Genomic DNA, 15,669 nt, shown 5'->3' with positions numbered 1-15,669 from the left:
GAACTACACAGAGCAGAGGCGTTCGGTCTCATCTGAGTTCACGCTAGACCAGCCAGGCTGACAATTGATCCAGGTGCATGAATGATCCCCCGTAAGACCAAAAAAAATGACTCCACTGCCAATTCACAGAAACGTGAACTTAGTAAATATATTCCTGTTTTAAGCCACTGAGTTAAATAACAGTTGTAATAGTAAAAATACTGTAGTCCTTCTCTTTGCCCAGGGAACTAAGTACAAAACTTGCTGGTAATACGCTCATGGCCATGTCTGACTTGTACATCAGGTCCCAGAAATCTCTAAACTGCTGTGATCCAGAGACCAGTGATATAGTTGGAAGAGTACTTGTACAAAGCCCTGTGTTTGATACTTGACAATCCACTTAGTGGGAAATAGGTAGAAGCAGAAAGATTCCAAGTGAAGGCCGGGTCCTTCGGCCAGGAGACCCCGTCGGCCACGCTCGGATCTTCCTTTCCGATCCGCCATCGTGGGTGGAGCCGCCGCCACGATGCAGATTTTTGTGAAGACCCTTGTGGGGGGGGGGGGGGACCATCACGCTCGAGGTTGAACCCTCGGACACTATAGAAAATGTAAAGGCCAAGATCCAGGATAAGGAAGGAATTCCTCCTGATCAGCAGAGGCTGATCTTTGCTGGTAAGCAGCTGGAAGATGGCCGGACTTTGTCTGACTACAACATTCAAAAGGAGTCCACCCTTCATCTGGTGTTGAGACTTCGGGGTGGTGCTAAGAGAAGGAAAAAGAAGTCTTACACCACTCCCAAGAAGAACAAGCATAAGAGGAAGAAGGTTAAGTTGGCTGTGCTGAAATACTATAAGGTGGATGAAAATGGCAAAATTAGCCGACTTCGTTGAGAGTGTCCTTCTGATGAGTGTGGTGCTGGAGTTTTCATGGGAAGCCACTTGGACAGACATTACTATGGCAAGTGTTGTCTGACTTACTGCTTCAACAAACCAGAAGACAAGTAATTGTGTATGTGTTAATAAAAAGAAGGAACTAAAAAAAAAAAAGAAAGAAAGAAAGAAAGAAAGAAAGAAAGAAAAAGAAAGAAAAAGAAAAAGAAAGATTCCAAGTACAGTCGTCCTCAGCTACACAGTGTGTTTGAGGTCGTGCTGGGCTACATGAGAACATGTCTCAAAAGACAAACCAAACGAATTGGTGATATTATGTTGACCCAAAGTTTATTTTCTTGTCACTGGAAAAGGCCAGTGACCTGAGAACAAGTTATGATGGGAAGGAAAGGACATTATTTGGAAATCTAGGCAATCACAGAAGATGGGAGGCTCTCACCAAGAAAGGTATTAGGAGACTGCATTGTGTAAAAAGGCCTTTTATGGAAGGAAAGGAGGAGAAGAGGGGTTCTGAGCAGGAAAAGAGACAGGAGAGAGAGAGAGAGGATGAGAATTAGAGAGCTCTAGGTATCACTCAGTGAAGCTGGATGCTGTTTTAGCTGCTTTTATCTTTGTGTCTTTAGATATGAAGAGGAAGAGATCAGATATGATTATATGGAATCATCCTTATAATTCCAGGTAGAACATTTTCAGACGCCGTCCATTCTGTACAATGCAGAACTGAGCAGACATCTGACCTGAGGGTTAAGGTAGCAAATAAGACAAGATATGTGGGAGCTGGAGAGATGGCTCAGCGATTAAGAGCACTGACTGCTCTTCCAGATGGCCTGAGTTCAATTCCCAGCAACCACATGGTGGCTCACAACCATCTGTAATGGGATTGGATGCCCTCTACTGGTGTGTCTGAAGACAGCTATAATGTACAATATATAAAATAAACAAATAATTCTTTTAAAAAAAAAGATATGTTATATCAGCAGAGCTGCCAGACTCTCTCATCATGTGTGAATTTCCCATCTGACATCTGAAGGCTCTGAGGCCTTCAGGTTCTTGAGACAAAACCTCAGCAGCTGTTAGCATAAGCCAACCGGTCAGGTCAGAGCTGTTAGCTACAGCAGAGCTATTGGGAAACTAAAGACAGATTGCTCAGCTGTACTGTTCTACCTCAAAGATCAGTTGTTTTTGCCATGAACTCTAAACAACAACAACAACAACAACAACAAAGTAACATTTGAGTTTTTCTGCTGCCTCTACATGTTGCTTTTATTCTTCATAACTTAACTCTAGATGATACAAGCTAGAGCACATTTGGGCCATGTTTCTGTAAGTAAACAATGTTGAAGAATTCACAAGGACAGGTTATTGTCTTAGGTACTGTTCTATTGCTGTAAGGAGACACCACAATCAAAGCAACTCTTATAAAAGGAAAACATTTAATTGAGGACACTTGCTTATATTTTCACAGGTCAGTCTTTTATCATCATGGCAGGGCATATGGTGGCAAGCAGGCATGATGCTAGAGCAGTAGCTAAGATTGATTGGCAGGCCCAAAGAGACTGTGGGCTTGGCACTGGCCTCAAAGCCCACCACCAATGATGTACTTCCTTCAACTAGGCCACACTTTCTAATCCTTCTAATCCTTTCAAGTAGTGTCACCCCTGATGACTAAGCATTCACATATATGAGCCTATAGGGGTCATTTTTATCAAACTACCACACTCCACTCCATGGCCCCCGAAGACTTGTAGCCATACCAGCATTCAAAATGTATTTAGTCCAACTTCAAAAGTTCTATAGATGATCACAGTCTCAACCCTGTTTAAAGGTCAGAAGTTCAGCTACACAGTTGTAGCACACTTGGGAGCCAGAGGCAGGCAGATCTCTGTGGATTCCACACCAGCCTGGTTTACAGAATGAGTACCAGAACAGCCAGGGCTACACAGAGAAGCCCTGCTTCAGAAAACAAAACAACACTTCTGAGACTCATTGCACTATTTCAAATGTAAGTGAACAGGGGAGTTTCAGAGCTGATTAGCCTGAAAGGAGGGGGCTGCAGCTGCTGGAGTCTTGCCAGAGCTAAGGCAAATTAAAAGGAAGTGAATTTCAAGAGGCAGTGATTCTTAACATTTTAATCCTTTAATATAGTTTTGAAGTTAAAAATCACTTAATTTGTTGGGCAGTGGTGGTGCATGGCTTTAATCCCAGCACTTGAGAGGCAGAAGCAGGTGGATTTCTGAGTTCAAGGCCAGCCTGGTCTACAAAGTGAGTTCCAGGACAGTCAGGGCTATACAGAGAAACCCTGTCTCAGAAAAAAAAAATCACTTAATTTTTATTTCTGGTATTATCACCGATTTACAGAGCAAATTATCTGATGTAATGAAATGAAAAAGACAAAGCTACAACAGATGAACAAACAAACAAAAAACCCTCTGGAATGTATATCTAACTGACATCATATTGCATTAATCAATAGTTGCATTTTCTAAAAAGAAAACCTTGTGTTATCATATTTATTATTTCCATCATCAGATTCATGGCTTTCATAATAGGGATTGTCTGAGCTTTTTATCATAATTGTCCCCTCTTTGTGGGTCCATAATTTGATTGCTGCCTGTTAGAATTTCTGAAGTTGTTGTAGTTTCCATCATCATTATAGTTAGTTTTTAAAAGATTTATTTATTTCATGTATGTGGGTACACTGTCACTGCCTTCAAACACACCAGAAGAAGGCAACAGATCCCATTACAGATGGTTGTGAGCCACCATGTGGTTGCTGGGAATTGAACTCTGTACCTCTCTGGAAGAGCAGTCAGTACTCTTAACTGCTGAGCCATCTCTCCAGCCTCATTATAGTTATTTTTATTAAAATTTCCTCCCTTATTGTAACCATTGTATATTAATAGACATTTAATAAAATATTGAATAAATTGTAAAATGTCTCATCGCTTTATATATTTAAATATTTTTAAAAGTTGCTTTTGCAGTATCAAAGCAAAGTATCTTTTTAAAGAGTGAAGTCATAGAGTTGTAACCATAATTTTTAGAAGACAAAACCAAAGGTTTTTTTGGGTTTTTTTTTTTAACAGTTTCAACAATCCAGTGTCTCTAAAATCAATACCAAGAGCATTATTTTTATGTTACAAAGTTTGGCTGCCATCAAGAAGAATTCTTGTATATGAATGCATGGAAGTTCAGCTTTAATACCTCAGTAAAGAAACATTTTTTAAAAAAGATTTATTTTATACATATGAGTACACTATCGCTGTCTTCAGACACACCAGAAGAGGGCATCAGACCCCATTACAGATGGTTGTGAGCCACCATGTGGTTGCTGGGATTTGAACTCAGGACCTCTGGAAGAGCAGTCAGTGCTCTTAACCTCTAAGGAATCTCTTCAGCACAAGAAACATTTTTAAAATCCTATCTTTTATGAGTCTGGTTTTTAGAACAAGAATTACATAAAAATATTATCCCAATTTAAGAGAATCTTTAGACCTGTTTCTTTGTTTGGCCCAGGCCGTGTGTTGTTTACCAGAATGGCTTTAACCCTGAGTTACCGGTTTTGTTGTTTTTCTGTTTGTTTGTTTTTTTGGGTTTTTTTTGTTGTTGTTGTTGTTGTTGTTGTTTTTTTTTTTTTTTTGGTTTTTTGAGACAGGGTTTCTCTGTATAGCCCTGGCTGTCCTGGAACTCACTTTGTAGACCAGGCTGGCCTCAAACTCAGAAATCCACCTGCCTCTGCCTCCTGAATGCTGGGACTAAAGGCATGTGCCACCACACCCGGCTCGAGTTACTGGTTTTGAGCCAACTTTCTGTGACTGATGTTACAGATTTCTTAACCATACATCATATCTTATAAGCCAATACTTATAACCAAGACATGTAGAGCATAGTAAACTTATACATTTAAGACCTGTCAGAAATAAAGATGTAGTGGCCACATACATTTATGCATTTTTAAAAAGATTTATGTATTTATTATAGGTAAGTACACTGTAGCTGTCTTCAGATACCCCAGAAGAGGGCATCAGATCTCATTACAGATGGTTGTGAGCCCTCATGTGATTGCTGGGATTTGAACTTGTGACCTTCAGAAGAGCAGTCAGCACTCTTAACCGCTGAGCCATCTCTCCAGCCCCCCATTTATGCATTTAAAACCGACAAAATTTTAATTTCAAGAGAGGAGCACCTTGCTACCTGTTTAATTCCATTCTCATGGGCACAGAAGTTTTGTAGCAGAAGGAGCCATGGGCTTTCTTACCAGAGAAGCCAAGAATCTGCTGCTGTCCCTTTAAGAGCTGCTGGCTTGCTGCTAGCCCTGTCCAGGCAGGAGGCAGGGCTCCAAGGACAGCAGGAGTTTAATCAGCTTTTGTTTCAATCGGGCACTTTTTTCTAAAAATCCTTGAAACAAATTAAAACTAAATCAGGGAGTAAACGGCCAGTAGATGAAGTTTTAGCCTTTTTTTTTTTCCTGAATATGAAACACAGAGCAACAATCAAGCAACAAAATGAAGTCACAGACAAACTGATAGATGTGGACAGACTAGTGGGCCAAGGACAACCAATAGAACTGGGGGAGGGGACGAGAACCAGATGTCTCACTGAAGGGACCCAGATCCAGAACCAGGCATTCTCCTCATGGGAACCAGAGAGGAAGCCAAATGTCTCCTGACCTCCCTTCTGCTGCATCTAGCCCTCCTCTTTTGGGTCTCCAAAAGTCTAGACCAAATAAGAAACAAGAACAAACCAGGAAAGAGAACTGCAGGGGTACCAGAAACTCTGCTCCTCATGGTGGGATCCAGCTTGGTGGCATTCACCAGCAATAACTGAGGGGTGCTTGAGGGTAAGGGACATGCCCAGCCAATGCACCAAATGTTGGGTTCAGGAATCGCCACACAAACCAGGCAAACACCCATCTCAGTTAAGCAAAAAGGCAGCATACTCCAAGAGTGATTGATCGGGACCATAAAAAAGGACTCACGAGCTTAATTCTGGTACCAGTCTCTTCTTAGGGCAGGCTGTTTTGTTTTGTTTTGTTTTGTTTTGTTTTGTTTTGTTTTGTTTTTTGAGACAGGGTTTCTCAGCCTTAGCTGTCCTGGAACTCACTCTGTAGACCAGGCTGACCTCGAACTCAGAAATCCACCTGCCTCTGCCTCCCAAATGCTGGGATTAAAGGCATGTGCCACTACTGCCTGGCTCGGGCAGGCTTTTTATAGGAAAAAACCAAGTTCAGCAGTTCAGAAGCCAAGAGTAGAGGCAATACTACATTTTGGATAACTAGACAAAGTATCATTAGCTGACCCTTTAAGCTGATTGGTACTGAGGGAGGTAGGCGGGGTGGTGGATGGGTGGTGAACAGGGGAGTTTCAGAGCACTAAGATGCCAGAGCCTGAGTAGTACAACCATAGTGTTATGACCTTTTAGGAGAATTTTTCAGTGTCAGCTCTGGACAATCACTTCTGGGAAGCAGTATGAGAACCTGAGCTTAATTTCACCTTATGAGCAAAAATGGAGACCGAATACAAAATGGCTGCAGTTATTTTAAAAGGAGCAGGCCTCAACAATGGGGTTGCAACTTGACCCCTTTACTCAATTACATTAACAACAGCTTTCCATTGTTGATGTTCCTTCACCGCTTCGGACCCTCCTGCCTCTACCTCCTGAGCACTGGGACGACAGGCGTATAATAACATATCCAGCTCGCTTGTTTTCTCTCTTGAAATGTGTTCCTCCACTTGAAGCCTGCTTTCCGCACACCCGATTCAGAAGTGAAGACCTGATTGTGCCTAAGTCTACAGAGTGCGTTCTCTGGGACCTCTGCTGGATTGTCCCTCTCACCCCAACCCTCCTCCAACACACACACACACACACACACACACACACACACACACACACACACACTATACTTACAGCTGCTATTCCAAGGACTCAAACTATTCCAAGCTCTGTCTTCTGGTTTTCCTTCTTTCTTTTCTCTCTGACTTCCAATCTAATTCTAAGTTTTTCTCCAAGGGTTAGCCACACAGATGATGCTGTGTGGGACTCACTATCAGTACAAATGCCACAGAACACGGGTTACTTCTCTTCTGTCATGCTTTTTTCTCCATTACAAACCCTCCCTCTAGTTGGGGCCTGCCAGTAACTCCTTTCCATTGTCTTCGGTTGGCAAAATGAGTGGCTTTCTTGAGAGCCTAAAGCTGTGATCTTGTGGGACCCCGACTTAGAGCATTTCTCCCTGGAAGGTAAAGCCCCTGGACATTCCCCAAGCTTGTTTTTCCTGATCTCTAAAAATACAGCCAGAAAGAAGCTCTTTGTTCTCTAGAGCCAGCAAAAAGCCTTTTTGTTTCTGTATTTTACAACCAGAGATGCCTGCCTTCCTGTGCCGAGGACACGGAGATAAAAATTCAGAAAGAACTCACTCCCCACTCCTGCCTTGTAAATTTCACCAAGGACACCCAGAAGAGAAGAACTCTCTTCCCAACTCCTCCCAACTCTTCTTGACTCCTCCCAACTCTCTTCTTCCCAACTCCTCCTAATTCCTCAGCTAGCTGTTAAAAGCCCCCTACTGTCACCACTCTGGGTTGAACTCCCCTGCCCTAATCCCATCACTTGGGAGGCAGAGGCAGGCAGATCTCTGAGTCTGAGGTTAGTTTGATCTACAGAGTGAGTTCCTGGAAGCTAGGGCTATACAGAGAAACCCTATCCAGAGAAATAAAATAAAATAAAATAAAATAAAATATAAAATAAAATAAAATACAGTGCTGGTTATTGAATCTACGGCCTTGTGTGAAAGCAATCTACCAGTAGAAGTACATCCCCTGCATCCAATTTTGCATTTTAAAGTATACATACATACATACATACATACATACATACATACATACATAAGACTAGGGATGCCTTCAGAAACTAGACGTGTCAGATCGCCTGGAGCTGGAGTTACAAAGGGTTAGAAGCTGCCTTATGTGGATTCTGGGAAACAAACTGAAGAGCCGCAAGTGTTCTTATCCATCGAACCTTCTCTCTGACCCCTTGTTTTAAGGACAGGATCTTACTCTGTAGCCCAGACTGGCCTGAAACTTCCTATGTAGCCCAGACTTGCTCAAACTTACAACAATTCTACTGCTTCAGTCTCTTAAATGCTGGGAATTTGCATGGTTCAAATTTCTTTTACCATGTGATATGGTACCAATGTACTTACAATTATTGTTGTTGTTGAAGTACTGGATCTTGAACCCAGGGCCTCAGAGATGCTAGGCAAATGCTTTACCATTGTGCTACACTTATTAATTTCTTAATTAAAAAATTTTGGGGTGGGGTATAAATAAATAAATAAATAAATAATTTCCAGGAGATTGTTCAGTATTTGATCATGGGCCTATGTATTCTGCTATGTGAAAAGTAGTTCGGAATTAGAGAGATCAGCAGTTACAAGCACACTGCCCTTCCAGAGGACCCAGGTTCAATTGTACACATCAAAATGGCAGCTCACAACAGTCTGTAACTCCAATTCCAAGAGATCTGAAGACCTCACACAGGCATACATGCAAACAAAACACCAATGCACATTTAAAAGACATGATAAAAATCCAAAGTCTAGAGAATACTTATAAATCCCAGCACCAAGGAAGAAACTCAGGAAGATTGGGAGTTCAAGGACAGCTGGGTCCACCTGGGCTATAAGAGACTGTCTCAGAAAAGAAAAGGAATTCAAGATATATTTACGTTTCTTATCTATATTTAAATAATTTTTAAAGATTTATTTATTATACATAGGTACACTGTAACTGACCTCAGACTTACCAGAAGAGGGCATCAGACCTCATTACGGGTAGTTGTGAGGCACCATGTGGTTGCTGGGATTTGAACTCAGGACCTTCGGAAGATCAGTCAGTGCTCTTACCTGTTGAGCCATCTCTCCAGTCCTATATTTAAATATTTTACATAAAGCTAATAAAGACTTTGATGGCTAGAGTCAAATTTTCTGTTTGCTTCCTTTCATTGTGTAATTAGCCAACAAAGAGAACCGTTCAAGATTTTTCTTCCTGGTCCACAAAATATCCGTGTACATACAAAAATAAAAAAATCCTTTCTCCTGCTGGGCGTGGTGGCGCACTCCTTTAATCCCCGCACTCGGGAGGCAGAGGCAGGCAGATTTCTGAGTTCGAGGCCAGCCTGGTCTACAAAGTGAGTTCCAAGGCAGCCAGGGCTATACAGAGAAACCCTGTATCGAAAAACAAACAAACAAACAAACAAACAAAAATCCTTTCTCCTTATTTTAGCCACTCGGGACACCAGCAGCAGCTTGTTCTGATAGCAAGAAAAGGGAAAGGATAACTGTCGGTACACGGGGAACTGAAGAAGTGGCTCACAGGTAGAAAACTGGCTGCTAGTCCCCAGGCTCCGTTCCCAGCACTTACTTATTTTCTGTATATGAGTACACGGTTGCTGTCCTCAGACACACCAGTAGAGGGCACCAGATCCCACTGATGTTTGTGAACCACCATGTTCCTGGGAATTGAACTCAGGACTTTTGGAAGAGCATTACAGTGATGTTAACCACTGAGCCATCCCCTCAGCACTGTGAAGAGGGCTTTTGGGTTGTTTGTTTGTTTGTTTGTTTGTTTAAAGACCTTTAAGTAAGATTTCCTTCTTCAGAAACATGTTTGGAAAATCTTACGTGACAATTTATATTTCCAAGCCATTTATCATAGTAGTTTTCAAGTTGAAGACATTGTGCAAGATTTAAAAAAAAAATTTTTTTTTCCGACCATTGCGGACAAGTTGCTCAACCCAATGAGAGACTCTACAGGCTCTGGAACTCTGGGGACAAACTTTTAAAATCATCGATAAACTCTTTAATAAAACCTTAGGAAGAAGCAGGGGAAGTCACTTTTAAAGAATTATTTATTTATTTTATGTATATGAGTACACTGTTGCTGTCTTCAGACACACCAGAAGAGGGCATCTGATCCCATTACAGGTGGTTGTGAGCCACCATGTGGTTGCTGGGACTTGAACTCAGAACCTCTGAAAGAGCAGTCAGTGCTCTTAACCACTGAGCCATCTCCCCAGCCCCCGGGAAGTCACTTTTAACATTTTCTTTCTTTCTTTATTTTCTTTTCTTTTTTTGGTTTTTCGAGACAGGGTTTCTCTGTATAGCCCTGGCTGTCCTGGAACTCACTTTGTAGACCAGGCTGGCCTCTGCCTCCCTGAGATTAAAGGCGTGAGCCATCACCGCCCGGCCACTTTTAACATTTTTCACTCTCAGTAGAAGAGGAAGGGGAAAAAAAAAAAAAAAAAAACCAACTCTCTTCCTCAGGGCTTCTTCCCGCCGAACAGTTCAAAGGAAGGGGCGCGAGATGGCGGACTCCGCACGACTACCAATTGCAGGAGGCGCCTTGGCCGGAGGTTCTCGCCCAGAAATGTATCAAAGGCTGACCAATGAGGGCGCCACTATTTCAGCTGGCGGCGACCGACGGAAGAAGAAGAGAAGAGATTGGTCGCCGTCCGCAGTGGCTGGCCAATAGGAGCTCGCCGAGCCGCGGCTCCAGCGGGGGCGCCTCAGGGTCCAGAAGAGCTGCTGGGCGCGGGCGGAGCGGGTGCGCAGTAGGGGATGCGCGGTAACGATGGCCGAAGTCGCGGTCGGCCAGGCGTCCGACTTGGTCCCCTCAGGTGAGGCTGCTCCCTGCTTCTTCTCCGCCCTGGGGGCCTCTGGATGCGGGTGGTGGTCCCTTGCTCTGCGGCTGCTCACGGGGCCCAGCGAGGTGGGCGGAGGGCGCGCTGGGAGCTCGGCGGTCTCCTTCGGTCCGGCCTGAGGACCTCGACCTTCTTCCTCCTCCTTTCCTGAGGAATGGGGGGTGGGGGAGAGCTCGGGAGGAGCTGAGACGGGGCTCGGCTCGCACCGATTGCGGACCCTCCACGGAGTCGTTCTCCGGGTGCTTCCCGCGCGGGTCGAGCCCCGGTGACTGACTCTTTGACCCTTGTCGCTCGCTGTTTTAACTTTTATCACCGCAGCGGAACTGCGACCGAAGGATATTTTCATTCTCCTCTTCCTGCGGGGAGGCGGGCGTGGGCAGACAGGTTAGGAAACTTAACTTTGGTTCCGCAGCTACTAACAGGGCGAGCCTGGATACGAACCCGGGTCTGACTGAATCCCCGCGGGCTCCCGGCGACCTGTTTATTGGGGCAGCCGTCGCTCCCGCCTTCTGTGTTTATCGAAACCAAAGCTTAGCAAGGGTGGGGGGCAGAGGTGGAGTTCACGGTCTGAGGGCCGCTGACTTTTCGGGGCCATCGGACTAGCGTTTGTGTCACTTAAAGAAGGGGCTCATACGAGCACGAGCCCAGGATTTGGGGAACGTGTTTTGTTTTTGGATGTGTGTGTGTGTGTGTGTGTGTGTGTGATTGAGGAACTAAATTGTAAACTTTAAATAGCAGCCTGTAAGAAGCACTGTTCAGAGAGGACAGTTAAGTGCATCTAGACCTAACTTAGGCATGCTTATTTGTGACAGTCCCCCTCTGGAATCCGGACTGCTCTCAAACTTGAGGCAATCCTCCTCTCTCTCTCTAATGATGGAATTACAGTTTTGAGGAAATATGCAAGGAGTATGGGGGGGGGGAGCTATTTTTAAAAGATAATTCTTGTGAGGATGTCGTTAAACTTTAGAGCCATATTAAAAGCATCAGTTCACATATTTTTGAGTAGTGAAGAGCTTAATTTTTAAAGCCTATCACCTTTTTTGCATAAAAATTTAAAATTGATAAGATTCTTTTCTAGAAGTCTGCTAGAGTTTTAGTAGTGAACAGCTCCTGGTATATTCTTGATTGTAGCTTTTGGTTTATCATTTTGGACTTTTTTTCCTTGTGTTTTTGAGAAGTGGAAGACACGATCAGTATTATTTAGCACCAGCAGTGACAGTCAATGGATGCTGTGTGAACTTCACTGCTGTTACCTTCTAGTTGAAATCAGAACTGGTTGCTCTCTAGACATGCCATGGAAGGAAGTTTTATTTTAAAATACTGAACAGTGCTAAAAATTAGAATAAGAAAAAAAACCTGCATTTATTACTCAGGTCTAATGAATCTTAGACTTTATTTTTTAGTTAATTAAATTTATTTCTTAAGGGCTGGAGAGATGGCTCAGTGGTTAAGAGCCACTAACTGCTCTTCCAAAGGTCCTGAGTTCAAATCCCAGCAACCACATGGTGGCTCACAACCACCCTAATGAGATCTGATGCCCTTCTTCTGGTGTGTCTGAAGACAGCAATAGTGTACTCATATTCATAAAATAAATAAATCTTTTTAAAAATTATTTCTTAAAATGAGACCCTGCTAAATAGCTCAGGCTGTTTGGAAACCTGCATTGTAGTTCGGGCGAGTACAGTTTGCCATTCTCCTGCCTCTGACTTCACCCTCTAGGGGCTAGGATTACAATATGTCACCAAGTCCAGCCATCTTGGCTTTGTTGCAATTGCATATGTGCTGGGATAAATCCAAAGGCCTTGTGTATGCTAGGTTAGTGCTAAGCTGCAACCCCTAGTCTCACTTTCGGGTTTTTCCTCACATTTAAATGTTATAAGTACAAACATGTCTGCTTGTGAGAATGTCTTCTGTGGCCTGGCTGAAAGCAGATAGGTGCCAGGTGGTGGGCCATATGCTTAGTGTGTGCAGGGCCCTGCATTCAGTCTCCCAGCACCACATGACCAAAAAGTGACATTTCTGTTTGTCCTTTGTCACTTTTGATGCTATGAAAGGTTAACTGTTACCTGCTACATACAGTGTTATATTTGTTTTTGGTAAATGTCTATATGCAGTTGGAGACACTGTTGCTAGGTTTCTGGGGGATTACTTTTGTATCCAATAATTAAGCCTCATTATTATTTTGGCCTTTTTCTTTTGGAACCGTGCTTATAGGAAAATGGTTGTAAATGGTTTGGTTTGGTTTTGGGTATAAAGTCTTATTCTTTAGCCCAGGCTGGCCCTGAGTTCATGGTGATCTTCTATGGTTCAGAGTTGGTTGCCAAAACATTTTTTACTATTGGGATTTTATTTTTAACCCTTGTTTTGCTAATAAAAGATCTTAAACAGAAATTCTGAAAGACATGTCAACTCCATAACATTTTTTAAACCTATTTTACTAATATGTTTTATAAATACTGTATCCCCAGAGATGGATCATGAAGTGATATACAGTCATCTTCAGGGACCATTAGAGGGTACTATAGAACCAGCTACTCCAACTGAAGTCGTCAGCAATGGGGCACCTCTCCAGCCTGCCCCTGCTGAACTGGCCAATAGCCAAGGTGGAGCACATGTTCAGCCTGCCCCTGCTGAAGTGGTCAGCAGCCAAGATGGACTGCCCACTCTACAGCCTCTGCCACCAGCATCCATTGATTTGACGGAGGAAGTACAGCCCTCAGAAGAAAATATGGAGGTTGTCAATCCTGGAACTTCAGAGGAGCCTAGTCAGGGATCTGGTGCTAACCCAACCGCCGGAGCTGCTAGATCCGTTTCAATGAACAACTTCATCAGCGGGCTGCAGAGGCTTCATAACATGCTGGAATTGCTGAGACCTCCACCTGCAGACCACAGTGTGGGGCCAATAAGAACAAGGAGGAGGATGGCACCCATTTTGAGGGCCAGAGCTGGAGAGTCTCAGAGGCAAGACAATGGCAGGTAAAATATGAATTAAGGGATTGATGCCACTCTGAGGTACCACTCTCAGGCTCAGATTCTGGTCACATCCCCAGTGCCACCAAGGTTAACTTTTCAGAATTCCCACATCCTGGTAGGTCAGATAAAATTAGTGCTTGCTTTGTTTATTTCATTTAGTATTGAGTTGGGTCTCAATGGCGTGCTTTGAACACTAGAGGCAAGTTTATCAGCAACAGTATCTTTTAATAGTTGACCTCTTTTAGTTTTCAATTAAAAATGTTTTCAAATGCGTATATGAGCTGTGTGCATGCCTGTGTATGCACGGGTGTTGAGGAGGGGTCTCAGTTGAACCTAGAACTCTCCCATATGGCTAGTTTAAATAGCTAGCTTGCTCAGGGAATCTCTTGTCTTCCTGAGTTACAAGTGGCCATCCTTGTGTTTACACATGTTCTGAGTATTTGAATTCTGGTCCCTGAGTTTGGATGGCAGGTGACTTACCCTGAGCTTCCCAGCCATGGTGTACGCCCTCGGCTTTTAAGATTTTTTTTTTTTTTTTTTTAATGTATGGTGGTGCATGCCTTTAATCTTAGCACTTGGCAGGCAGATCTCTGGGTTTGAAGTTAGCATGATCTACATAAATCCTGTCTCAAAAAATCAAAATCAAATAACTAAGTTAAATCATGGGGTGGCGCATGCCTCTAATCCCAGCACTCGGGAGGCAGAGGCAGGCAGATTTCTGAGTTCGAGGCCAGCCTGGTCTACAGAGTGAGTTCCAGGACAGCCAGGGCAGTACAGAGAAACCCTGTCTCGAAACATCAACAACAAAAAAAGACCAGTGGCTGCTCTTCCAAAGAACCAGGGTGTAATTCCTAGTACTCACATGACAGATAACAACTGTCTCTACCCTCAGTTCCAAAGGATCAGATGTCTCTCTTCTGGCCTTTGTACTGCATTCATTCAGGTGGTGCACAGATATACATGCAGGCAAAATGCCACACGAGTTTTTTTTTTTTTTTTTTTTTTTTTTATTTATTTATTATATGTAAGTACACTATGTAGTTGTCTTCAGACACTCCAGAAGAGGGAGTCAGATCTCGTGATCGGATGGTTGTGAGCCACCATGTGGTTGCTGGGATTTGAACTCCTGACCTTCGGAAGAGCAGTCGGGTGCTCTTACCCACTGAGCCATCTCACCAGCCCGCCACACGAGTTTTTAAAAAAAAAAAAAAAAAAAAAAAGAAGGGGTCAGCCAGGTGTGGTGCATTCTTTTAATCCCAGCACGTGGGAGGTGGAGTCAGGAGGATCTCTGAGTTGGAGGCCAGCCTGGTCTACATAATGAGGATACCTTGTCTTAAAACAAAAAATAAACAAACAAAAGAACTACGCTTAGTTAAGAACAGATAAAAAGGATTTCTTAGTTTTAAGACTGTAGCCAACTTGGTAGAAGTTTGCTTGCTACACACTAAGTCCTGGATTTGATTCCCAGCAACACTGAATTAGGAATGGTGGTGCATACCATTTAATCTTAGCTCTGGGAAAGTAGATCGGGGGTCAGAAATTCAAGGTCATCCTTGGCTACATAGCAAGTTAAAAGCCAATGTAAAAAAGAAAGAAAAAAAACCTGGATATGGTGATACTTGTTTTTAATACCAGCACTTGGGAGGCAGAGGCAGGTGGACCTCAGAGTTCAAGGCCAACCTATTTGGGGCTGCTTGATGAGACCCTGTTTTGTTTTTTCAAAGAAAAGGGGATGGAAGGACACAATGTTCTTATGAGATTCTTTAGGGTTGGAGCCAGAGATCCACCTTAGGACCTCTGGACCTTATGCATGCTAACACTGTACCAAAAAATAGCAGAATATGCCAGGCTGTGGGGGGCGCATGCCACCCAGCACTTGCAGCACTTGGGAGGCAGGGCCTGAAGGATCCTGTGAGTTCAAGGCCAGTTTAGCAAGTTCCAGGACAGCCAGGATTGTACAAAACAAAACAAAAGGCAGAATAGGACTGGGAAAATTTCTCCTTAGAATAGTAAAGGAGTTAGTAAAGTTCGAATTAAGTTTTCAGAACTGAGAATTAGCCAAATGCCTGTAGTAACATAGGGAGTGACTAGTAAAGAATAGCAAGTGATTCTCCATGCTTTTTGTAGTGTTCCC

The 15,669-nt window shown here is 43.3% G+C and overlaps 1 protein-coding gene and 1 pseudogene across 1 annotated transcript in view; both read left to right on the top strand.

Moving 5' to 3' along the window:
* On the top strand, window positions 506–990 carry Gm6014 (predicted gene 6014; annotated as a pseudogene).
* The window catches only part of Rfwd3 (ring finger and WD repeat domain 3), a 29,279-nt gene continuing 24,060 nt past the window's right edge, over window positions 10,451–15,669 (top strand). Inside the window, exons 1-2 of the mRNA NM_146218.4 lie at window positions 10,451–10,538; window positions 13,031–13,538. Coding sequence (NP_666330.2) covers window positions 10,493–10,538; window positions 13,031–13,538 — 554 coding nt within the window. The 5' untranslated portion in view covers window positions 10,451–10,492. The remainder of the gene's footprint in view (window positions 10,539–13,030; window positions 13,539–15,669) is intronic.

This window comes from Mus musculus, chromosome 8 (assembly GCF_000001635.26).
Source record: "Mus musculus strain C57BL/6J chromosome 8, GRCm38.p6 C57BL/6J".
NCBI lineage: Eukaryota > Metazoa > Chordata > Mammalia > Rodentia > Muridae > Mus > Mus musculus.
This window is presented reverse-complemented; position numbering and strand designations above follow the sequence as displayed.